The sequence below is a fragment of the Perca fluviatilis genome, chromosome 9 (assembly GCF_010015445.1).
Source record: "Perca fluviatilis chromosome 9, GENO_Pfluv_1.0, whole genome shotgun sequence".
NCBI lineage: Eukaryota > Metazoa > Chordata > Actinopteri > Perciformes > Percidae > Perca > Perca fluviatilis.
Genome location: NC_053120.1, coordinates 40,776,320 through 40,802,758, shown reverse-complemented (window position 1 = coordinate 40,802,758; position 26,439 = coordinate 40,776,320). Strand labels below are relative to the sequence as shown.

General features: G+C 39.2%; 1 protein-coding gene across 6 annotated transcripts in view; it reads left to right on the top strand.

Annotated features, from left to right (window-relative positions):
• The first annotated feature begins 7,065 nt into the window (after positions 1 to 7,065).
• Positions 7,066 to 26,439, top strand: part of tp63 (tumor protein p63) — a 42,101-nt gene continuing 22,727 nt past the window's right edge. For 2 of the 6 annotated variants that reach the window (XM_039811813.1, XM_039811818.1), the window contains exons 1-3: positions 7,081 to 7,133; positions 12,112 to 12,246; positions 12,354 to 12,483. In XM_039811813.1, the coding sequence (XP_039667747.1) occupies positions 7,081 to 7,133; positions 12,112 to 12,246; positions 12,354 to 12,483 (318 nt within the window). Of the gene's footprint in view, positions 7,134 to 10,451; positions 10,507 to 12,111; positions 12,247 to 12,353; positions 12,484 to 25,158; positions 25,339 to 26,439 lie in introns of those variants that run through there. The other 4 variants (XM_039811817.1, XM_039811816.1, XM_039811812.1 and 1 more) reach the window with 3 other exon arrangements.

The window sequence follows — 26,439 nt, the reverse complement described above, 5'->3', positions numbered from 1 at the left end:
GTATCTTAAGTCAAGATTTAAGCACTAAGCTGAAGCCCTCATTTATTTAACTGTATTTGGATCACTTGAATGTCACATTAGGTAATTATTAATGTAATTATGTGGTAATAAGCCCTTGTTTCAGTTCAAACTGCCAATGTTTCAGTTCATTTCCCCACTGTGATTGTGAAATGATATTGTGCTAAGCTAACACCGCACCATGAGTGATGTCGACCGGCATCAAAAGACAGCAAAGACAGGTTTAGTGTTGGATTAGTTGTGATTGATGGTTTGTGGTTCACTGGTTGTCTGCTCCTTAGTTCTGGGACTGGTTTGGTGAAAAGCTTTGATTGTGTTTACCAAAAGTGCTGCGCTCTAGTTCGTGATGGGATTCTGTGCCCCTGGGGAGTTAAACAAAGCGATCCACTGGTACTAGTTTGAACCGTAGCAGGATTTAATTTCACAGTTACTGCTGGTTCATCCAAATTTGTATATTGTACACTACACACTGTACACACTGTTTTCACTGTGTTCTCTGATAGCAATACTCCACTTCACACCGTCCTCTTTTAAAAAAAAGTATGCATTCAGATTAATAATGTTAATACCAGTGCAGCATCCTTTATGATCCATTAATTCAATTCAATTCAATTTTATTTATAGTATGAAATCATAACAAGAGTTATCTCGAGACACTTTACAGATAGAGTAGGTCTAGACCACACTCTATAATTTACAACGACTCAACAATTTCAGTAATTCCCACAGCAGCAAGCCTTTAGTGTGACAGTGGTGAGGAAAAACTCCCTTTTAGGCAAATGAACAATTCCAGTTTAGGTGTCTTTTCCTTCTCCAGAATATTGAACATGAACCTAAAGCTACACTAATCAGTATTTTCTATTGACAAGAGATTTAATAGACTATATGTAAACGGGTGCTTGTAGAGCTGAAACAATTATTCTATTAATCAATTAGTCGACTGACCAAAATTGAACCATCAACTATTTTAATAATCTACTTTGTTTCTGTTATTTTTTTAAGAAAAAATGTCACACGTTGCAGCTTCTCAAATGTGACGATTTGAAGCATTTGCATATGCAGCAAACTTAATGTCTGGGTTTTGAACAACTCATCGTCATACCTAAACAACATTATTGGTTGATGTCCAAAGACTCCCAAAACAACACATACAATCGTTCTATATACTGCTTCACAGTGGCGGTTATTTAATGTAACAAACTCAGTTTTATTTATTTTGATCTTTTTTGGCAGGCTTTTCCCCTTATTTGATAGTGACAGTGGATAGACAGGAAAGGTGGGAGAGAGATTGGGGCTGACACGCAGCAAAGGGCCGCAGGTCGGACTCGAACCCAGGGGGCTGGAAAGACTCAGCCTATGTGGGGCGCACGCTCTTACTGGGTGAGCTGGAGGTCGCCCCAAACAAGCTCAGTTTTAAACATGGATGTAGACGTGAACCAGAACTAAGGTTTAGGCATCAAAATACTTAAAATGAGTCACGTAAAACTAAATGAGGTCCGTAAAAAGTTCTAAATGACAGTTGACTGTTGGTTTCATTACTGAGGCGTTTACATTGCAAAAGCAAGTGTGAATTTTAAAACAAAAATATATATACAAATATATATACAATAATAAAATCTACTAGAATAAAGTGTAAACAGAGCAGTGTAACATTGTAATCAAATATTTAAATGAAAATAGGTAAAGTTGAACTAATATATACATATATGACTATATATACAGATAACTTACCATAAAATAATAAGTGAGATATGTATGTAGTGTGTCAGTGGTCAGTGAGTAATATGATTCTTCATAGTGGTTTAATGCCAATCGATGCCATTTTCTGGTCACAAACATACAATTTAATCAATTTAATTTAATTTCTTTTTTGACAATTATTTTTGAATGACCAGTTCCATCATAACAAATTATTACCCATAATCACTCGTGTAGTGTATAAACATCTAATAAACAAATCTGGTTCCAACTGAAGCTGGTTATACTGGAAGCATTATTATATTCTGGCTCACTGCCTTTTTGTTGCTGCAGGCAGGATTGATTTTCCCAAGGTGACAACAGGATATCAGGTGTAAAAGTCACTGTGACAAAAGACACAAAAAACTAAGTTGAATCATACCGTGGGAAAGCATTTTATAATTGTCTGGGAGTCTAAATGTTAATGCAAAAAGTGATTCAGTGAACAGAGATACAGGTTTTACTGGTCACATGGGAAAGCTCATGCTAGTTTACAGCTCCTTACCTTTAAGCGCCGTTATGGAAGTGCAGGACTGGTTGTATGAAGTTGAAAATATTCCATGCTCTGGGAAATGAATTTATATACTTCTACTTTATATGCTGTTGATATTTTTTAAAAGCAGCTACAGACGCATCTTTTAATTCAGGCATTTTTATTAGCCACATTGTTGACTGTATTACTTATTTAAATGTTCCTTGCCATTGTGATTTATTGTGATTTGTATTGGGTATCTATGGGTTTTTATGTATTTATTTATTTGGCCTGTGAAGCACTTTGTGACTTTGTTTGTGGTAAGTGCTATACACATAAACTTTACTTACTGTACTTACTTCCTGAAAGTTTTTCGAATGTTCCACATAACGGCCTCCTTGAACTTCCCCCAACATATTGTATAGTTATATGGGGGGATGTTTTGAACAATGCCATGTTGCTGGGCAGTTTAGTGCATAGGCTGTAAATTATCACCTCTCAGACATTGCACCGGACACTGGCAGTTTTGACTCATCTGGATTTCCCCTGCATTAGTCACCAACTGGAATATACACACAGACACACACAAGTATGCACCCATAACCCCCTCACTGTGTGAGAGTGATTGGCCACAGTGTGGTGTATGTGACTGACACTGATAATACATCTCTTCATAGTGCAGCAAACGTCGGGGCTACTTCATCAGCTGCTCCACCAACTGCTCTTTGGCATCCCGTATGTAAACTCTAGACATTAAAAGGCTGTGTGAACGGGGCCTCATAATGCCTTCAGGACAATGAACACACCAAAATGAATGAAGCAAGATATTGGGCTGTACACTCACTGTACAGGCTGGTTGCCATCTATGGTTTTGACTGCCGACATTGTAGATTAGAGCGAGCTTAGCGCTCACAAATCAGAGCCTTACGAGAATAATAAGCACATTAGACATATGTGCACTCCTACTGATGACAGTATCTGAGCTGTCACTGACGTAGCTGCCAACTCATAAACACACATACATCTCAAATGAAGTAATAGGGGTTTGGTGACTGGTTCCCAACGCCGGGGCCTTAGAGTAATTAATGATGTAAGGGTTTCAGATGTCGCTGTAAATATCAGATTTAATGACATCTTGAGGTCAGTTTGTCCTTGTTATGTTGAGAGGTAGACATGGTCAAAGCTACAGCGTGTGTAAAAGGTTTATTAGAGGATATTTGTTGTATTAATAACATAATAATTGCCCAGAGGTTTTACAAGTGCATGTTTACTGTAGTTGTGAGCAGAGATTAAACTGGGAAACTTTATTTAAGAGAGCAAGCTGGTTAACAACAACTGATGTTTACAGCGGTGGCCATGGGGAATAGTTGCTTAGACAGGCAGACCGTCACAGTGCAGTGTTGTGATTCAGTGCACATGATAACAGCAATGGTATCTTCCTCAAAGTTTGACATCCAACTTTTCTATATTTTATCCATGTATTAACTTTTTATTGTCAGAGAATTTGATTCAAAGTGACGGTATGGTAGCAGAGTGGTTGCCCCTCAACCACAAGATTGGTGATTTTTGATCCCAGGCTCACTCGACCACATGTCAAAGTGACTGACTGCACATATTGTTGTGTAAGATACTAAACCCCAAGTTGGTCCCCGGATGCTGTATGTACAGCTGTCCACTGCTCCTAATACTTAGAATGAGTCAAATGCAGTAATTGAATTTGCCTACATTGTACTGTCAATTGTATGTGACGAATTAAGAATAACGTTTTGTTTTTATGACATCATATCACATTTTTAGATACTTAAATCCAAATCCGGTGTAAAATTCTAGTCAAGTCAACTTAATTGTCAATTCTGCAATATGTGCCAGACATACAGAGGAATCGAAAATACATTTCTCTACAACCCACGGTGCGATAAGAACAGGTACAACAAGTATACTATAAAAGTCACGTAATATATACAAATAAAGATAAAAAAAGATAAGTAATTTATACAATACAATAATAACTTCTAAATAGTGCAAATGAAAGGCAAAACCAAATAGTATAGAAAACTAAAGATATACACACTAGGTTTCCTTGATTTAATTTCAATTTTGATATTAACTAGTAGCCAATTTGTCGCACTCATCTTATCCAAAGATGACAACAACAGTGTGGAGGATTAAACCTTATTACACACATTTATGATCAAACTGTTGCAAAATGTATTTTTAGTCACGCTAACGGCATGGCTCTATGGATGGCAGTGTTAGTCGGTCAGTCCACTTTGTTCGGCACTGAAAATTCTTAACAACTATTGAATGGATCACCATGAGATTTTGTACAGACATTCGTGGTCTCCAGAGGATGAATCCTAATGATTTGGTGATCCTCTGACTTTTTGTTTAGCGCCACCATGAATTGGCATTTTGTTTTTTTTAAGTCAAATGTCTCTATTACTATTGGGTTGATCAAAATGAAAATTGGTAGAGATTCATGTCTCCCTGAATGAACTAGTATCGATGAATGATCACAAATTCCCTGTGCTAATGATTCCTTAGCACTTCTAGACTCTAGTGCCATCATCAGGTCAACATTTTCATTTGTCCAATCCTTTAGTTTATGATCAAATACCTGCAAAAGTAACGGCATTCCCATCAGGCTAAGCTGGACTTTGAGTTTAGTGCTAATAAGCCAAAGTTAGCTTACCTTGCACGGCAGCTGGATTCTTATATCTATATAGATCACGCGAGAATAACATATATCTTGTCTCTTAAGTAGTCTCACTTTGCCAGACCCTCCTCCACAGCGCTGCGGAGGAGGATCTGGCTAGTCCACACAGCATTCCAGGATGGGAGAATAACATGCTCTGGTTTATTGCCGTTTCTTTAAACCAAATCGTCTTGGGTGACGCTAAGCTCCGGACGGAGCCACGGTGCCTCTGCTAAATAGCCTCAGGAAAGAACTTGTGTGTAGGTTCAAAAGTAGTTTTAGTCGTGCAACAGAAAACTCAGATTGGACAGATAGTCTAGCTAGCTGTCTGGATTTACCCTGCAGAGATCTGAGGAGCAGTTAACCATAGTCCTCACAAATCCACCGGAGGTTAAAATTCAGACACAAAGATAATGGAAGGTAACGGACAGGTGTTTGTGACGGCTGCGACTGTTTGTTCACAACAACAATAGAGAATGTGATAGACAGATGGTTCATCCAATCACCTGCCAGGTATTTTTTTGAAAGGGCCTGGCCTTTATTAAACAGTTTCCAATCGCGGCTTCTCAAATGGTTCTGTGTTAACAAAAAAGTTCTAGTTTATATAAAGTTTAAATAAAGTTAAAGGTTAGCATGCTAACAGGCCAAACTAAGATAGTGGCCATGGTAAACATTACTTGCTGAACATCAGCATGTTAGCATTGTCATTGTGAGCATGTTAGCATGCTGACATTAGCATTTGGCTCAAAGCCCTGCTGCAGAGAGCCGCTACTGTAGACTCTTAGTCTTGTTTAATATATCTCCAAAACAAAATGGATTCACACATGCTACAGTTTTAATTGGCAATTAGGATCCCCAGATTTAATTCGCAGTGAAATAAATGGAAGATAATATATATTCCTTATGAAATATCTGTGTATAATTTAGGCTTGTTTGTTAAGTAATTGGCTGAGTGTGACAATTTTTATATGAAATCTTGTTTCATAGCAAATGCTTGTGCTGCGGTAGATTATATCTTTCAAATAACAGCTGTATGAGCCCAATGTCACGTCACCAGGTTGGCCCACAGCGTACATGTCTGCTGTATCTGTGTCAGTGGGCGCACAGCAGGCAGTCAGAGGCTAGAGAGAGAGACTGTATCTCTTTATTAAAAGTACAAGAGAGCAGCTTAGAGGTTTGTGTTCCCTGGATACACCACATCTATTTATTATCATTCCCCCCGCTGTGACCCTACCTTTTTATTTTAGCCTGCTGATTCATCTGCGGTTCATCTCTGAAAACCACACAAGACCTCTAGGTTTACGGTGTCATACTGTTAGGGTGAGAGAGAGAGACTGATTTTGAATTGGAAGTATGTGCTGGGATGTAGGCTACTGTAAAGATTTTTTAAAACCGCATCGTGTTTCGTCTGGTGTCTGTTTATCTCCGCTCAAGCTTAAAGAGGATCTACGAGGTAATAATGGCCAACTTGTCCTCCTCTAATTTCTCATTAGACATCTGAGATCTTAGAAAAAGAGTATTTCACTTCCTTACAATCAAATATTTGGGTGATTTTGTTGTTGTTTCACTAACTGAATCTTTGCTGAATCGGCACACAATGCTGTTCAGAGTGTGTTCATGGCAATATTCAGCATGCTCGAAGCCTCCCGAGCCTTGGTGAGAAGTTTGATGCAACAGACATGCCCTCAACCCACAAAGCCACTGGGGAATCTGGGTGGAAATATCACAACTGGCAAGAGAAACACATAGCAGGGTAGGGGTGAGCTTTTCAGGATAGTGGCTAGCTGTGTTCGCCGGGTGGGGAGGCGCAGGGTCAAATGTAGTTGCTTGATATCTATATCCTAGCAACTGAGAGTGAGTGATATCTTGTACAACTGTAGCTGGGGATTGGTCAGAGAGCTGACACAGGCCCCTCCTATTTGTAGGCTAGCCTAAGAAAAAATACCTAAATTCAAATTCATCTCTCAAACGTTCTCCACTCTGCACTGTACCCTCCGGCACTTTAATCAAGGCCTTTATTTATTTTTTTATTTTGTTTTTTTTCTTCTTCATTAATTGTATTTATTCTTGTAGCTCATGCACAGCCGTTGAAACAGGTGCCTTTATGACAAGCTGATCATTTTGAAGAGTTCAGTAAAGTGACGTTTGGCTTGACAACATGAATTCACCTTACACAGCTGTGCAGTATTACCCAGAGTTTCCCTTTCATCGGTAAGTACATACGTTATATCAACTGATGACTTACAGAATTAGTTATCCTTAATATTACGATATATATGAAGCCATGTGATTATAAAATCCTTTTTTTTAAAAAGGTATTAAATCCTGCATCAGCACACTCATCTTTATTAACATTGAATTGATTTAACATGGGATACAAATATGGGAAATGTGTACTTAGCTACAAACATTTACATGTATAATTACCCTTTGACTAAGTTCTGACTTATTAAAACTGACAAAATGACTCATTGTTTGACCTGGACTGCCAGTCAGACTGATTCTGTCTGGAGGTCCAAAGCGACATGAAAACAGTTGTGTCTGCCTGGATCCTCAGCTGCTGCTCTGTCCTGATATATATTTAAGTGCGGTATACTTATGGCAACAATGCATGTGTAAAGGGCCACCAGGGCCAAAGTGGCCAACGGATTACATGACAATCGCGGTTGCTTGGTCTTCTCCTGATCCTAACTGAAGATGACTTTATGGCCTTTTCAATGTAAATGCATGTTGTGATTCAAAAGATGTCAGGTGTTTTGCAGATGTTTAAATCCAAAATGATAGATGACTGAATTACTAATTGCAGCCCAATTTTGAATCCCGTATATCTTGGCCCATAATGTCTCAATAGGTCAATACCAAAGTTAGGATGATAACATGATGCCAGAACATTATGTTGTTTCTTTGACATCTGAGATTATACATTTAGTTTAGAGTTTTTAAGATTATTTATATGCACAGGCATCAAGACAAAAAGAAAAAAGTATGTTACCGGAGAAAAAAACATTCTCACCATCAGAAAATCATATCAATGCAACTAAAACAATAAAGTAATTATGAAGCACATTAGAACATCAAACAGAAGAAAATAGAAAAAAAGAAGACCCAATATGTGCCAACAATTAAATAAACATAATATACAAACTTCAATTGCTGCTAACAGGCATTGCATACAACTGCTAAAATGCACAAAATACTGGGATTAAACAAAAATAATGTATCAACCAATATAATCAATAACCAATTAGATCAATTTATCAATATAACAGCTATCTATCTAGATATCAACATTCAGTACATCTCTTATTTGAACAGTTTTTCAATATATATATATATATATATATATATATATATATACACACATGAAGCAAAGCAAAGTATTAAATAACTTCATAACTACATCAAGCATGTTTAATCATAATTCTTAATTTCACTCGTGATCAGACACACGTTCATGTAGTCTTCCAATGACAAAATAAATCAAACAAACCTTGATTTTGTCAATACTATTTAGAAGCTTCCATCTGCGCTACTTCATTCATTTATCTCACTGTGTTTGTTTCATAATAATTTATATTAAATATATATTTATATCATTTTCTTACACCTTGTCCTTGTGTGTGCAATAGTGTGCAGAAACATGATGTACTGTGTGCTCTTTGACACTTTCAACACAATGCCATGTGTCCTTGTAGTTGTGTTTGACAATCACACTTTTTAAAGTCATCATTGTGCTTCAAATGTTCTGCTTTGATTGAAGAGAAAGTTGAGTACACAGTTGAACTACACTGCTGCAGCTTTAAAACGTATTACATGATGCTTTCAAATAAAACCTGCTACTTCTTTAGTCTATTTTTGAAAAAGGGATGTTTTGGAAGCATTCATTTTTCTGTGGTGTTGCTTTTTAGATTTGATCAGCTTTCAAGCATCAAGGTATCTTTTTGGTCCACTAGTTTTCACCTCCTCTCTTGTTCTTTTTGCATTCCAAACCTTAGAGGAATTTGTGCCTGTCCTTTTTGCCCCAGAGGATTTGACTTCAGACTGTTTCACTTCTAAAAAAGTAAGGGGATGAGAAGAGGAGAAAAGTTGGGGCTTTCTATTGTTTTGAAGTCATGTCCCTCTTCCAGCCGGGGCTGACAGATGAGGGGGAGAAGGTCTTAGGCCTTTGAACAAGTGATTAATAAAGACACAGGAGAAGGGCCCCGATCGGTTGGGCTGTTTGTTTTGATTGCATTTTCATCGGTCGGTGTGCCCAACCTGCCAAGAGACAATAGCCACCCCTGTTTAGTGCTGACCTCTGCCCCAGTCTCGTCTGGAGGCGCTGCACTGTCTTTAAGTGGATGCTGAACAGCCTTCGCCTCAGGCTAAACTGAAAGACTCTCTGAGTAACCAGACACCCAAAAGCAGACAAACAACACCCAGAATAGGGATAAACCCATCTATTTGAACAGATAAACCTGCTAAATATATTTAAAAATAGTTTTAATAATAGATTTTTTAAAAAAAGGGTGTCCATGTGTACAATAAAGAACGTATGTTTATGATATGTTGTTATTCAAATTTTATAAATTAATATTGTCCACTCTTACCATGGACATGTTTTACTTATTGTTTAAAGGCCTTGCTCTTAGTTTGATGACATGATGCGTTTTTGAACTCTATCCAATATGTACAATTCCAACAGGACCATGCACACATGGTATGCAACTGCAGAGAAAACATGCAACACAGCTAAAAACTGTTTAAAGCACATGGCATCAGGTGTAGGCTATAGTTTTATTATGATGAAAATGTGACTATACATTGAACCTGATGCACAACGTTTGTGATTATATTCTGGATTTTAACCAGTCAACAGGCAATGCTCAACAGTCTTTTAGACAAGTTAATGAGGTGACAGTTGAATCAATTCTGCCAATTTTAAATATATATTCAAGCCAAAATCAAAGGGACATTAACTGAGGCAGAGGTCAGTAGGACCACACCTTGACCCTCCCTTCTCCATTAACAGAAATGACGCCACACCTGCTCCATCTGCAATTTACCTAGGCTATTTGCTTTTTAAATCATCCACTCAAGTTGTTTTTTTGGATGGATTTATGATGCATGTATAGACTACGAAACCCATAGTCTTTCGATTTACATTGTAGATGTTGATCTTCTGCAATTATCCTTGTCCTTTGTTGTAATAGTCAAATTAAAACTGTCCGAAGTCTAATATAGGCTACAGTACAATCTTAAATATTTAAGAAATATAACCTACATCATTTTCAGTTTTGGCCTATATTTGTTGATTCCAAAGACAAGCTGCTGAGGCAAAAGTAAGCTACCGGTAGGCTATGTCTAAATTAAAATGATTTACAAATACAATTATTTTGCATTATATCACAAATATAGAACAACAATAAGTGTGTTTGATGAATGAATAGTGCTGCAACATTTTAATTAAGCAGATTTTTTGAGATTTTACAAATATAAAAAACATCTGTTGGCATCTGCCCTGTGCTGCCGCGAGACTCTAGTTTCCATGAACAGGGAACCGGGACAAGATCAGACAGGCTTAGTTAAACTCGCGACGCAGAAGGTAACACGGCTTTAAGCTAGCATTTCCTACAATAAGTGTAACGTTAGGTTAAATAAACTCCAGCAGGCACAGCAAATTGTGCTGGAAAGATACCAAGCCAAGGCAGAAATGTATCCTAAATAATAGCTTGGCCAGCTAAGGGGAATTGAGCTAAAATGACCAATAGTTGTGCTAGTTAATGTTAGCTACCTGTTCAAAATGAAATGAGGCTAACTCTTGCTAAAGAGGCTAACATTTGAGTCAACAAGCTGCAATTTACCTTAAGTTAACGTTATTAAATTCATGTTAAAGCTGCATGGTAGATATATTTGTTGTATATAATGGTTATTGTTACAAAACGACTTAGCTAGTGTTAGCTGTTACCGTTTCTTTAACCAAATTAGATTGGCGAAAATGTTTATTTTCTTAACATGACGTAACGGTACGTGCAAGCTAGCGTTAGTTAACTCATATTTTAAGTTAGCCAACATATCCAATCAGTTTGATTCATGAATTGGCTAACAGTTCACTGATTTATAGAGCGTTTTAATGTATACATTGTCAATATTTGTTACTTTACCCTACCCTACTACAACATTTTGAGTGCATTTAGCCTGTCAAAATACTATTTGTGTTATTCCTTTCAATAGTCACAAACACGTGTATTCACTAATGTGCTTGACATGTTTAATTGACAGGTACAAAGCATGAAAAACAGTGTACATGTTCAGTTTCAACACAAGATGAGCTAGAGTATAAGTCCATTATTCCCAGTAGTTGTACATCATCATTGCTCCTCTTAAGCAGTCAAAGCCTCTACGTGGTGTTTATATTGCAAACGCTTTTAAATTGACTATATTTTAATTTGCCCCCAAACTGAATGATCTGTATGTTTAATCTCTTACATCTAATTTTTTTCTGGTTATGTTTGGGCATTGCAAACTTAATGAACCTTTATTCTAAATGCAACACTCCATGTGTACCTCCTGCATAAGTTAAATTATTTGCTTCATTAGATATGCCTGTGTTTGTAAGTCAGGTATTAATATCATTCACCACGCAGTGTTGGGGAATTCCAAAACCCAAAATAGTGCCAGCTTCAGATTATGGCCCCCCATCTCCTCTCGCCCCCCAAGCCCGTCCAGCTGTACACATACCAGAAGTTGCAGCAGTGCTATCATATAGACTGTGGGGGGAATTCCGCCTGTCTCAGACTGCAGCGTGCGCCACTTCAGCAGGAACAATGGCAGGCTGAGCTCTGAAGCAGGTGTAATGTTTCAGGGGAGCAGGTCAAAGTGCCTCTGTCTGAATGGTGCATAATCACCATTATGTGTAGTACAAATATTCAGTATTATGCAGGCTGACTTCTTCACAATGGAAGTGCTCTTCATGAATGGCTGCCAGCAGGACTCCTCCTCCTCTTTTTCTCCACTGACTGGGTGGCCAAATCTCAGCCCTGCACATCAACATTTATGTTGAATGTTTGCTGACATTGCAGCTTCTAAAACTACCTATTAAAATAGTTTTGCCATTTTTGAAAATGCCAATAGTAAAAGTAAGTATTGCTTTTTTTGCAATATGAGTAGTAAAATGAATGTGATTGTGTTTGATTCTGTCTCCTTGCAGACTCAGGGACCCTTCGTCTCGTTTGTCCTGGAGAGAGAGCTCATTCCTGACCACCATGTCCCAGAATCAGTCAGCACAGACAACGGACTTTTTCAGCCAAGATGTGTTCAATCAGCTGTTTGATATGCTGGACCAGTGAGTGAACACTACAAAAACAACAACATACAAATGTAACAGACTAAGAAAAAAAGTGTGTATATCAACCAACTATTCTCAGTATAATCTGTCTTTTTGTGTTTCAGATCTGCCATCCATTCAGCCCAGCCCATTGAGCTGAACTTCAAAGACAGTCCAACTGATGTGTCTGCAGGAAATACCATTCAGATCAGTATGGACTGCATAACCATGCATGAGCCAGATGAGACGCTCACTGTAAGTACGTAGGTTTACTGTTCAAGCAAAACACCAGTTTTCATTTTAATCGTCTTTCACAAGCAATTCCTGCTGCCTCAGACCCACCATAACAAAAGATAAGAAATATGTAAAATTAACAATATTCAAAATAACATGACCTGCTCATCATTATATAGCTCAACCATGGGTGTACAATGGGTGACACAATTAGTACAGCCAAAATTGTACTTGTATAGGACATAGGACCAGTGTTTTTAACCCAAACCACGACCACTTTTTTCTAATTTTAACTAGACGTTTTGGTGTCTAAACTGTCGCTGCCGCAGGACAGTCACCTTTTGTCGGCTAAACTCAACTGCAAAGGCCGCTGAAGGTGATGTAAAGGGGAAATGCAGGCAGTGGACCAAACCAATTATTTTTGCCCCGTCTACGTTTGTATTGTTTTACTACTTGCACACTAATTTTAAATATATTTTATTATATTATTTACAATAATAACAGATTTAAAAAAAAAAAAAATGTTTTCTTTAACCAAATCAAAAGTTTTACGGTCAAGATTCGTCTCGTAGCTGGTTGGCTTGGTTCCAGACTAAAAACTGTTTACATGAGCATTTTCTAAAAACGTCAACGGAGCAATTGAATGGGGAAAATCACTTCTGGAACCAGAGGGGCGGTCACTGTTGAGCTCTATTATATGACCCTATTCAGTCCTTCAACAAGTAATATGCTAGACAACTAGTAAACCTTACTATTCACCTGAAACTATTGTTTTTTATGTAAACTGAGCTGTGCCTATTTTGTCTGTGGAATAAAGTTCAAGCAATAACCTTTCTGGCCCTGGCTGTACCAACTTCCATCTGAATAAGTGTTGAGTCAGTACCCTTCACAGACACAATATGGATGGTTTACAAATAGTTCTCTTTTTTTAAACCTGTCAGTTTTATGCTTTGTGAGACCAAACAATATACTTTCTTAACCAGTTAATTCTAAAACATAGAAGTGATGCCTTACAGAATGCTCCTATTTACCTTTTAAATGATTCAATAAAAACAGCATAGTCTCTGTACAACATAGTAGCATCTGTGATTACTTTCATTCTGAGTTAATGGGACTTCCGTTGGTAAATTCCATAGGTACAAAATGTACTTTTAATTTTCATATCAACATTGGAATTTCCCCAGGACAGTTGTGAAAAAGTGGTGCCGAGCTGTTTAACAGCCAGTGCATCAGGCTGGTTAATCTGTTTTTCGTCTGAGATGTTGTCTGTAAGGTGATGATATTATCTCATTCAGCCAGAGTTGTGCTTGACCTGGGTGGCCCCTCTAAGACAGGTAGCGCTCAGAGAGTCTGTTGATAGTAGAATGGGCATTTAGACATTCACATGGCTGATGGGCTTTAGGTACTGAAATTTCATTTTTTAAAGTTTTTAAATCAAAATCAACTGAAACAGGGATTCTTAGCTTGATTTATTTTTCACATTCACTTTATAGTGCAGTCAAATTGTAGAAAAAAAACTTTTCTGGTATTAGATGTTTTTAGGTTATGTTGCCTTACGTTTTGTTTAGATGTTGATGACCTGTAGTGAGGGACTTCTCTTTGCCAGTTCTGCTACTGAGAGATGATGTGCATGTTCCCCTCCCAGTGTAGGAATGCTGTTGTCCAGCCAGGGCGGAAAAAAAAAGCAAATAAAATTTTTGTTAAAGGAGCTGAGTAATGTTACCCTGCACATCCCCCAAGGGGGCCCGCTGCTCTTTTGAACTGGTGATTAATGGCCCCACCCCCCCACCAACCACTTTCCTCCACACCAAAGAGGGGCGTAGTGTGGTGATTGGCACGCTAGCAACGTGGGCAGCATCCGTGTGGGGCGAAGAGCTCGCTGCCAAGGCTGCTTGCTAATCACCAAGCCCCAATCTTTGGTGTCTGTTCTGATGAAAAGACGAGGTGGGCAAAACCCCCCCTCCTCTCCACCCATGTGGAGGTGTGCCTCTTTCATGAGTCATTAGAATGCAGCTCACTGTTTAGTGCCCTGGGGAACTTATTTGTATTGTGTAGGGTTTATGTTTAATCTGAAATTCCTTTTTTTTCTGGATATTTTTTTTCTGAAGCTGCAGGGCAACAATTTAATGCAGCACCTGCCTCTCTTGCAAAAGGTCCCAGCTCTCATCTATCAGTACGTGTCTTTTCTATGTAAAGGTGGGGGGCGGCAACAAGGGGGGGAGGAGGAGGAGAGGAGCAAGCACAGGGTAGAATAACATGAAGGAATGTAGCAGAAATAGTGGCAGGAGAAACGCTATATCCTACCCCAAACAGCTGATTTTACACGCAGATAAAGCTCTGATCAGCTGTGCGTGGAAGATGCAGTGTTGAGCAGGTGAACAGACACAGAATAGAGTTGAAACAACTTTGCAGCAGAGTAGCTCAATCAACACACAGCTTCTCTGAGATCTAATTACATGTTTGTGTTTGGATTCATGCTTTTTTCACCACACCTTGTGTGTCTTATGTGTGATGGCTAGTTTAATGTCTAAGCAGCTGATCAGCTTTCTCCACTGTTTCCTAATTTTAACAGAATGTAAATCTAATGGTAATGCTGTCATCTGAAAAGAATCTGCCACTTGTGGTGCAATAATTTCCGCTGCCATGTCAGCATCAGATGTTTTCATCATTTTTATTTTCAAAGCAAGTCTTTATGAGTGGTTACATCCACCTTACCTGAAAAAAGTATGTTAGCAGTCCATCTTGCTCTTTATTTGTCTGAACATGCAGTTGTTTTAGGTCGCTGTATCTCTCAAACTACAACACTAGTTTTACACGTTTTTTTTTTTAAAGTTCAGTAACAACAAGCACAAACTTAACCTTAACTTGGATTAATAATTAGGGACTGCTATATTAATGCAAAGTAAGCCTGTGCATTAAATACCAACCATAATAAGTTCTTTTTGTACTTTTGTCATGCTCCACCAGTTTGCCTCCAGCACGCAAGTGTTTTTTAAGGTGTAGTTCCAAGGAATGAGTGCTTGCCACGGCTTACTTGACTAACTGTTGAGTCAGAATGAGACCTCATCTGACTGTGGATGCCCCTGTTACCCTTATCTCTTGTATTTTCTGTTATATATCCTATATCCTAAAGATATATCCTATATCTTTCTTACAGCTTAGACCAGATTTAACTTTTCCTTTTATACAGCAGCATTATATCATACCAGGTTCAACTGAAAATTGTGTAGGTCACACCCTTTGAGAGAAAGTGCATGAATAAATCTTCAGCAGTAATCCCATACATTTCTTTTGTAAAACACCAATTATCCATATCGATTTTTTTTTTTTTTATATATATATATATAAATCTGGAATTTTAATACAATACTTTTCAACATGTATGAGAGTTAAAGTAGACTGAGGTGGATTCAGGGGAGAAAAACATGTCTCTGTTAGTTGTAAAATAGTACATTTAGTTCAAAAAGTCAGTTGTTTGAAGTGAAGAACACATGACATTAAACAGCAATATTAGAGATGTATAGTTTTATTTCATATCAGAAATGGCCATTCTCAATGATGGGACAAGCTTTGGTTAGAATATACATTTTTGTTTATTCGTAGTTCTAAGAACTAAGGAGCTTGTAAATCAAATAAGGAACTAAAAGTTCAATTTTTTTGTTTTACTGTTTACATTTTCACTTTATCTGAAGAACTGTGGCGATTAGGCAAATTCGACCCAATAACCGATTTAAAAGTGTACTTTTTGCATGCAACAAGATAACAACACAGAGATATTCGAAATGTACTGCTGTTTGAAAGGATGTTGGAAAGCAGATTGAAAACACCAGAAAGGCAAAACATATTTTTCCAAAGTATCTACATTTTATTTTACCTTAAAGGGGTGATAGAATGCAAAACCGATTTTACCTTGTCATAGTTGAATAATGACAGTTTAGTGGGTAACTAGGACATACATAGAACCTCTAAATCCCATTGACACCTCTTTTCTCTGCAAATCTCACAATTTGAAACTGCATCTGAAAACGGGCGAATCTCAACGAGCCCCATAGTTGACGTCAACTATTGCGGCTCCTCCTCATTTGGCTCTAGTCTCTCTCTTTGTCACACCCCAACATTTGCATAGGCTACACAACTGACCTGAGATCAGTTAGTCTTCTGAATCTAGGTCGTGCAGATCTCAGAAATTGTATACATTGTTCATCTGCTATTTTACCATTAAATTCACTTCTGAGACTTTTTTATGCAAGAAATCAACTATGTAGAGGTCAAATATGGGCCTTTTTCCCGAAAATTTATGTCTAATTGCAAATTTTGTCCGACTGTGTTGGAGTTCCGAGGCCGGTGCTGCCTGTGTTGCTGCCTCGCCGCCCGGCCTGCCTTCCTTCACAGACCCCGGCCTGATGGAGCAGCACTCCATACCCGCGCAAAGTCACCGTTTTGGGCTGATGGACTACGAAACGCCGCTGCTCTGACAGAGCTCCAGGGCCTGCAACTCCCCTCTTCCTGCTAGCTAAATGCCCGGTGTATGTGAGTGAAAGTGCGGTCAGCGAGCTTGTTACGCCAGCAATCTGTTACCACAGGTTCCAGTTACTCTTTTAATGTGTGTAATTATAATGTGTTGAGTTGTTTAAACAAACGATTGGGGAAATAAACGCCTCTTGTCCGTGAGTCTCATCGATAGAGCCTGCGGCTGGATGGAGCTCTATCAATGAGAGCTAGTTAGCCTCCTCTTAGAATTCCTCTGGAATTCACAAAAATTCATTAACTTGAAATCGGACACCGTTGTTAGCTTTATAAGACATTTAGTTAGATGTTGCATACGTGGTGTGACGAAATTCAAACTGTAAATATACTCGAATTACGCCGAAAATGAAGCTAACTATCCGTGATTTGTAGCTACATACAGCTAGGATTGAAGGGACAGTCGCAGCTAACGAAACACCTAAACTTCACAAATATTCATTAACTTGAAATCGGACACCGTTGTTAGCTTTATAAGACATTTAGGTATGTTGTATAGCTAAGTGGCGTGACGTGTGTAACATGTGGTAAGAGATTGCTGGTGTAACAAGCTCGCTGACCGCGCTCTCACTCTCACACTCACACAACGGGCCATTTAGCTAGCAGGAAGAGAGGAGTTGCAGGCCCTGGAGCTCTGTCAGGGCAGCGGCGTTTGGTAGCTAGTCCATTAGCCCAAACGGTGACTTTGCGCGGGTATGAGGTGCTGTGGGCTGCAGCAGCCGTACCGGAGCTCAATCGAGCTCATAGCAGGCCGGGGTCTGTGGAGGAAGTCAGGCCGGGCGGCGAGGCAGCAACACAGGCAGCACCGGCCGCTCAACTCCAACACACAGTTTTACCAAATTTGCAATTAGCCATCCATTTTTGTAAAACGGCCCATATTTGAGCTTTATATAGTTGATTTCTCGCATAAAAAAGTCTCAGAAGTGAATTTGGTAACGAAACATTGTAGTGTCTGGAATATTAGATTCTGTCGCGTCTCCAATGTATGTGTATTGGAGATTCGCTCAACCAATCAGCACGCGTCTCTAATGCGTGTGTATGGCGATTCGCTCAACCAATCAGCACGCGTCTCTAATGTGTGTGTATGGGGATTCGCTCAACCAATCAGCATGCGTCTCTACGTGTGTGTACGGGGATAAGGCTCAACCAAGCAGCGCGCAGCTCATCTAAATATTCATGAGCATACCATATTTGGAAGAAAAGCTCTTGTTACAAATAGGGCCAAAACACGGGGATGCATAAGGGCCAGTAAAATATCAACCAGGCCATTTTCAGCCCAACTAATGTTACATACCCCATTAGGAGACCATAAGGAACAGTGTGAAATACCCTGTATAATCATTCTATCACCCCTTTAAGTATGTAAAGTATAGAAAAACTGAGAGCTGAATTTAATTTTTCTCTTTTTATTTTTTTTACTGTAGATTCAACACATTTTATAGCTGTCCCTTAAACATCAACATTAAACAAACTTCCCATCCCTAGTCCTAATGCTGATTCTTGCTGCAGCCAGTGCTTTCCTGCAGTCTTTAATGCATCGTGTGGCTAGTGTTTGCCCACTCAGAAATGTTCAGTACTTTAATCTCCACCTTGATAGTTCTTTGCCTATTGGAAAGAACTTATGTTGGACTTTTGAAGGCAGAAACCCATGGTCCGAATCCAAAAGTAGAACTGTTTTCCTGCGGTCAAAGTGCAAAATAATTTCCCCTTAGTTCCTAAAAAGTTTCAAATATCAGTGGTCATTGAGCATGGTTGTCAAAATGGATTGACAACAGTGAATGTATGAAAATGAAATACTGATTTATGGCATTGCCATCAAGTTGGAATTATCCATTTATGTCTGAGTATATCAGTGTTTTCCTGATCCCTTAATGGGGATAAGTAAGTAAGTAAGTAAAATTTATTTGTATAGCACATTTCACAGATAAAAATCACAAAGTGCTTCACAACGAAATGCAATTCAACACAAGAAGTCACAATACGAGCACATTGAAATACAAACAGAAAATATAACAAACAACCATAGAAAACCCATCGACTAAGCAAAAGCCTGCTTGAACAGCAGAGTCTTCAGCTGCCCCTTAAAAGATTCGACAGAATCCACACAACGTAGCGAGGCAAGTCATTCCACAGCCTAGGAGCCACTGCTTGGAATGACCGATCACCTCTAGTTTTAAAATTAGTGCGGGGAACCATTAATAGCATCTGACCTAATGATCTCAGACTACTCGGTGGGGGTATGTAGCTGTATCAAATCAGAGATGTATGAAGGAACCTGACCGTGCAAGGCTCTGAAAGTAATGACCAGGATTTTAAATTGAATTCTATACTGGACTGGTAACCAGTGAAGAGCTGCTAAAACAGGCGTGATGTGTGCTCTTTTGTTAATGTGCATTAAAAGCCTTGCAGCAGAGTTCTGAACAGTCTGGAGACGATAAAGCTGATTCTTACTCAGAAGCGTGAAGAAATAAAAGCATGAATGATCATCTCTAATTCATCCTTAGTGACAAGTGGTCTTAACTTAGAGATATTTCTCAGGTGGAAGAAACAGTTCCTAACTAATAGTTTAGAGTGGTGATCCAACGACATAGCTGAGTCAAAAACCACACCTAAGCTCCTGAGACTCGGCTGGACAGACAAGCCTAAGTCCCCAATATGATGCTTTATCTCAGGGATACGACTTTCAGGGGCAATAATTAGAGTTTCAGTTTTTTCTGAGTTCAAAAGCAGAAAGTTGTCACATAACCACTGTTTGATACTAGACAAACAGCTTATTAAAGATGACAGTTTGGAGAACTCAGTTTCCTCCTAAAAGAACAGTAAAGTTGGATATCATCCGCCGCATAGAGATGGTACGATATGTCTCCAAATTGACTAATTATCTGTCCTAAAGGAAAAATATACAAGAGGAACAGAATAGGTCCCAAGACAGACCCCTGAGGTACCCCACACGACAACTCTGCAGTTTCAGACAATATCTGATTAACCTGAACACTAAAACGTCTACCAGAAAGGTAGGATGAGAACCATTTTAAAACTGATCCAGACATACCAACCAAATCACGAAGTCTATTTATCATAATGGTATGATCTATAGTGTCAAACGCAGAAGAAAGGTCCAATAGGACCAAAACTGTAAAATCCTTTGAATCAGCTGACATCATAATATCACTAAAAATTTTTAAAAGTGCAGTTTCCGTAGAAATGCCTTTTCGGAAACCAGACTGGAATTTATCAAACAGCTTGTGCTTCTCTAAGAAAAGGGTGAGTTGCTCTGCTACAACTTTTTCTAAAATTTTTGACATGAAAGGTAGTTTTGATATTGGCCTGTAGTTCTTAGGTTGAAGTGGGTCCAACGTGGGCTTTTTAAGTACAGGCTTAACAACAGCATGTTTAAAAAACTAGGAACGACACCAGTTAAAAGTGAGGTATTTAGCATCTCAACAATGCAGGGGCCAATGGAGTCAAAAGCTTGAACAAATAGCACAGTAGGGACAACATCCATAGGACAAGATAAGGGTTTCAAAGTCTGTAGCAGAGAAATTATGTCATTCAGTGTCACAGGTTTAAAAGTGGACCAAAAATGAGCGGGAGGCAAGTGACATGCAGAGTTCTGAGGAAGTGATGGTAAGATGTTGGTCCTAACATCTCTGATCTTATTCACAAAGAAGTGGAGGAATTCATCACAGTCGGATTTAGAAGACACACTTGCTTGTGGGCCAGAAGGAGACACTAAAGCATTAATGGTGTCAAATAAAATTCTGGGGTTGTGCTTATTTGAGGATATAAGCTGAGAAAAGAAACAAGTTCTGGCCTTTCTCAGCATCTCGTTTAAAGTAACCCTTAGTTCCTTAAGGTGAATCCTATGAACCACAAGTTTAGTAGTTTTCCAGAGACGTTCAACTTTTCTACAATTTCTCCTAAAACTTTGGATTGTTTCATCAATCCAAGGACAGGATTTTTTATGAGGGATAATGCTTGATTTAACAGGTGCTATTTTATCTAAAATTGTTAAACACTGAGTATGAAAAGACTGGATAAAAACATTTGCATCACTGCATCCCATCAGAGAACATGGGTCGAACAAGGCAGAGAACTTCTCAGCAGCATCATGATTTATAATCGCGCTTTTCGGGCCCTAATTCTCAGGGGCGGAGGATCCAGAGGAAAGTTAATCTCAAAAAACACACAACTATGATCACTCACACAGAACATCTTCACACACCGTGCATTTGCTATATCTAGACCAAGAGAGAAGACAAGGTCCAGGGTGTGACCCTTAATGTGTGTAGGTCCAGTAACGTGTTGAGTAAAATTAAAAGAGTCTGTGATAGAAAGGAGATCAGCAGCTGTGTTACATGTAGAATCATCAATATGCAGGTTAAAGTCTCCAATAATTAAGACCTTTTCCAGTTTGATGATAGACGACAGGAAGTCAGTAAAATCAGTAAGAAAGACGTTTGCCGGGCCGGGAGGGCGATAGATCAACACACTATAAAAAGTTTTAAAAGAACCTACTTTGAGCATCTGTGATTCAAAAGAGGAAAAACTTTCAGAGTTTATGGCTCTACATATGAATCTGTCACGATGCACAGCAGCAAGCCCACCTCCACGGCGTGCCATGCGGGGCGTCCCAGTAACAGAGCAGCCAACAGGACAGAGCTCATTTAAATGAACAAACTAATTTTCCCTTTGCTACGTTTCTGTAAGGAACATAAAATCCATATTCTCACTAGTAAACGCTCGTTGAGAATAAAAGTTTTTTAGAAATGGAACGAGCATTGAGCAAGGCAAGCCGTAATGATGATGGCAGACCGGCATCCTCAACAGCTGATTTTGCCGACGGACCGTAAACAGCCAGCCGCGATGCGTGATCTCCAGCTGCGGCGGCGGTCAGTCTCTGGTCAGACAGTACAGCAACAATCTGCATCGGGCAGACTGGGCGGGTCCACGTTCCCACCAGCACACTCGCTGGGACAGAAGAGGCACCCGTCCAACGGGCAGAAACATCCGAGGGTACTGCGGCTGGGGGAGTGGGCCTAATTCCACCAGTTTCCTGGAGGGAAACCTGCCGCAACCACCGGGACCGTTCTCCGCGACAAGGCCAGAGAACTCCCGTCCAGAAAGTTCGCCTTGTCTTGACCTGAGCTCCAGCTCTGCAGCCCCGTCTCCGCGGTCTCTTCTTGGGATTACCAGGGCTCCTGGATGTAAACAGGAGCCAGTACTCAGGTGAGGAGGGAGGACACACGAGGGGGGGCGGAAAAGTTTGTCGGAAACTTTCCCAGCTTTCAAAGAGTCTTTCCATAGACACTCTGATGTCCAATAACGATCGTCGATCATAAGTCCGAGTAGCAGAGATACAGTCGTTAGACGATAGGGCTGATATGACAACAAATAAGACGAGTACAGACATGGAAAGTTGACACAGATGTGATGCAGCAGCGGCCAAACCAAACACAGGCGCCATCTTGCTGTCGATAGTGACTAGGTTGCATTTTCCCTCCACTTATTACATATTACAGCAGCAGCAACATAAGTAAAGAACTAAAAACATCTATTTGCCTTTTTTTTGTGTCAGGTTTAGGGTAAATTAGAATTAGATTGTTGTACAGCTCTTTGAGTTGACACTTGGCCTAATACTTTTTTATTATCACTATTGATAATAAAAAAGTATTAGGCCAAGTGTTCAAGCTCTAATTAAACCGCTGCATGCAGGGTTATATATATATATATATATATATATATATATTACCCCTGATACTGAAAATTGACTCTGCAGCGGTTTAATTAGAGCTTGAACACAAGCCACATACCAAATACTAATTAATTACTAATAAAATAATGGCTGATTAATTGCTCAGTTCTTAGTGTTTTCTTTTCCTTGTTTCCGGCAGTTTTTTTAAATCAAATAGTCCAGATGGTAAATTAATTTTATCTAAAGCAGCTTAAGTTTATTTCTTTTAAACAGGAGCATTTCAGGATTTGGTGGCAGTTGATTGTTGGGGTTTTAGGAATTGCCACCCAAGTGATGCTTTCTCTCTCTCTCTATCTCTCTCTCTCTCTCCATTGACTTCCTGTGTATGTCAGTGTGGATGGGAGCTTACGCTGTTTTCAGGGCAGGTGTCTATGCCTTCCCAGCTATTGCAGTCTGACACTTGATACTAAACTAATCTAGCTGACTTAAGGAACAGGCTCTTTAAAGGGACAAACTTTAGTAAAGCTTCTTTTGTCTGAGCCCCAGGATCTGCAGATCTTTAGCTGCTGCCTGTTCCGACTCTCTTCTTAGTTTCTTGCCGCTGGAGCATCTGAGGTGATGCTGCTAAAAGAGATGTGACTGCACTGTCTGAGTATAGCGTTTGGAATAGGCAGGCAATGTAATACCTGTGAACCGGTTTTAGGGTCCTTCAATTATTATCCACAGTCCAAAGCCTAAGAATGACTTTGTGCCACAAACAAGCATCATTTTAGGATTAGTTTCATTATTGGTTTGTTGTTGTCTTCTCTGTTTAATTATGGAAGAAAGGCATGACATTTAAAAAGATTAGGCTATGTGTTGATTTACCCACTGCAGTTTATTGCCACATGAGTCTCAGCTGCATTATATATCCATTATACTAAGTCTGTCCTGCCCTGTTACAGCTACTGTTCTATATTTTACTACAGCCTCACCCTTACGCTGAGTACTCTATCTGCTTTTCAGATGGCAATGTTGTTTTAACATAATTAGTTTGTTTAGTTAAACTAATTGTCACACTCAAAAGGTCTTCATTGAAGCCTGGGTACCTTGGGAGGCCATTGAATTGGGCCCCTTTAAAGTGTTGATTTGCCTTTGTGACAGGCTGACCTGTAGGCTCAGAGCCCCAGGGCCCGGCCAGGGTGTGGCTGGTGATTGGAGACACTGACTTCAGGTCATAGCTGTGCTTAAGTTTTCAGACAGCTCTTAAATTATTCTGACCAGAGGGCAAGAGTTTTAGCCCTGTGGTTCTGTAATAGAAGTGATATTGCTCCACTGACCAGTCTCCTCCTTTGTCATCTACCAGTGCAGCTAGCACTATCCACTCATGTTTACATCTGTAGTATTACTCTACTCCATATTGCTCTTACAGTAGATGATTGCACATTCGGATCTAGTTTCACTTACAAGTTATAAATATACAAACCTACAGATGGAATTTTTGCTTGTTTAGCAAATAGCTCTGGCGTGTAGGAGATTTAATAGCAACTATTTAAATTTTTGGTTTCAAAATCATGTCTGCTGAAAGGAACAATAGGCTGTTTTTTGTAATTTGTTGTAAATTAGGGTTTTTTCAATGTTAAATGCAAGGGTTTTAGCTCCCCAGGTAAAATATGGAAAATAAATGTGTGAGGCCAAATAGTTCTTAAATTCATGTGGTAATTGTATTGGTACTGTCAAATTTCTAGAGAGCTGTTCAGGGCTAGCACCGTTGCAGTATCTACACACAATGCATGTTTCCAAAACAGATCTACATCAGTCATCTCTGATATATACAAGCAATCTACAGGAGTCACATTGTTTTTCTGCATTAGGATTGCTTAGGGGCTGCAGAGGGGAGCAATTCTTATGCTAACTAGGCACTGGAGGTGTACTCTCCCAGCCCCAGACTCCACTTCTCACTCCGGGCTAGCTGGCCTAATGAATTTTTCTCTGAATGTATCAACTCAAATTGTGTTAATCTTTCTTATTGTCATCCACATTGATAGAATTTTTGTCCATTTGGATTTGTTTTTTATATCATGCACCTGTGTAGATATACTCAAGGATGCATTGTCGTGGCTTACTTTAAATGAAGTTTTACGGGTAGAAATGATGTAAGGGCAGTGCATGAAGATAAAAATATTGTATACATAGTTGTATGTTTTTGATGTTACTTTATCTGGATTACCATGTTTGCTTTGTAAGGGTAAGTAAGGACAATGCAAATAAAGTAAAAATGCAAGCAAGACCTCATTTTCTTGAGGTTGATTTTAAGCATTGCTACCAGGACGAAATAGTCATTGGCTGCTCAACTAATACATTGGAGGAGCCCTGCACAGCTTCAAAGGACGAGTAAGGAGACTGTGCTTCTCCTGAAGATGGGTGTGGACTCAGGTATTGGACAGGTAGCTCCTTAGAGCCCTCCCCTCTCTTCCCGGTATATATGACCTTCCCATAGATTCCTGTAGAAGCTCCTGCTTGTCCACTTTGCATCTGTAGTCCACATCACTCTTTTAGAGTAAGGGAAAGAGATTTGTGGAATCCTGGAGCCAGTGGAGCAAACAGCAGCAGCTCTGCTCAATCTCAGCGCCAACATGTTGTACCTGGAGACGGGGTCCACCACATCTTACAGCGAGGTAAGACCAGCAGAGGAACTGGTAATAGGGCAGCATCAATCGCACCCATTCCTTTAGTTGGTTCCCCAGATCTCCGTGGGACTAGTGAAATATCACACAAGAGTTCAAGGCCTTGTTTTTTAGGACTTAAATTTTATGTCAGTGTTCTAAATTATCCAAAATCTTCAGTTCATGTGTATTATTTGTCACAGGATGTTTTTTGGGGGGTAACCCAGGCATTCTTTTTGCTGATTAAGTAAAAGAAAATATAAATAGCCTGTTTTAATCAAGTAACAGTTACTATAGAAAGACTTAACGTACGAAAGATGGCTTTGCATTTGACGTGTGTTTGCGTGCACGTGTGTGCGTGTGGTAGACAGAGAGCAGGGGAATGTAAACAGCTGGAGAATCGCTTTGAATACTGTATGTCCTTGTGAAATGGCTGCTGCTGTATCCGGCTGGGCATTGACTTAGTCCGTTTATGTGATTTATTTGTGTCTGATTGTTGTTGTCGAAAGATTTAAAATGTCGAATGAGAAAATCTGACTTCCAAAAGGCTTTGGAGGGTATGGATTTTCTGCTGGAGACTTTTTTTGTTCCTTTTCATGGAAAAGCTAAGGAAAATATAAAGAATGAAAAATAGAGTAGACAATTATCTTAGTGTATCTTAATAAAATGATCCGGATATTATTTTGTGCTTTATTTGATGACAAATTTTGAGATGGATACTTATGGGACCAGGAGTTTACACTTGCTTTTTTTGGGAACCAAGTGTCTTTTTCCAAGATGTCTGACGTTAATAAATGTTCTTCTGTTCTTTAACAGACAAAACTAATAAATGGCAAATGCATCAATTTGCATTAAATTTCTTAGTATGAAAAAAAAAAATACAGAGGTTTGATTCCCATTTTTCACTTTGAAAGTGCAAGCGTCATGATTGATTCATCTGTGTTTGCAGAGCTCGACGGTAAATACTTAAAGGATGTTTTAAATTGAATGAAATATGAAAAGAAGTTTGTACTGATGTTACTTTCAGCTTTTTATTTTATCAGGCAACCTTGCAATATTGTGATTTTGGAAATGGTAAGGTTTGCATCAATTTAATTTAACCATCGTGTTACA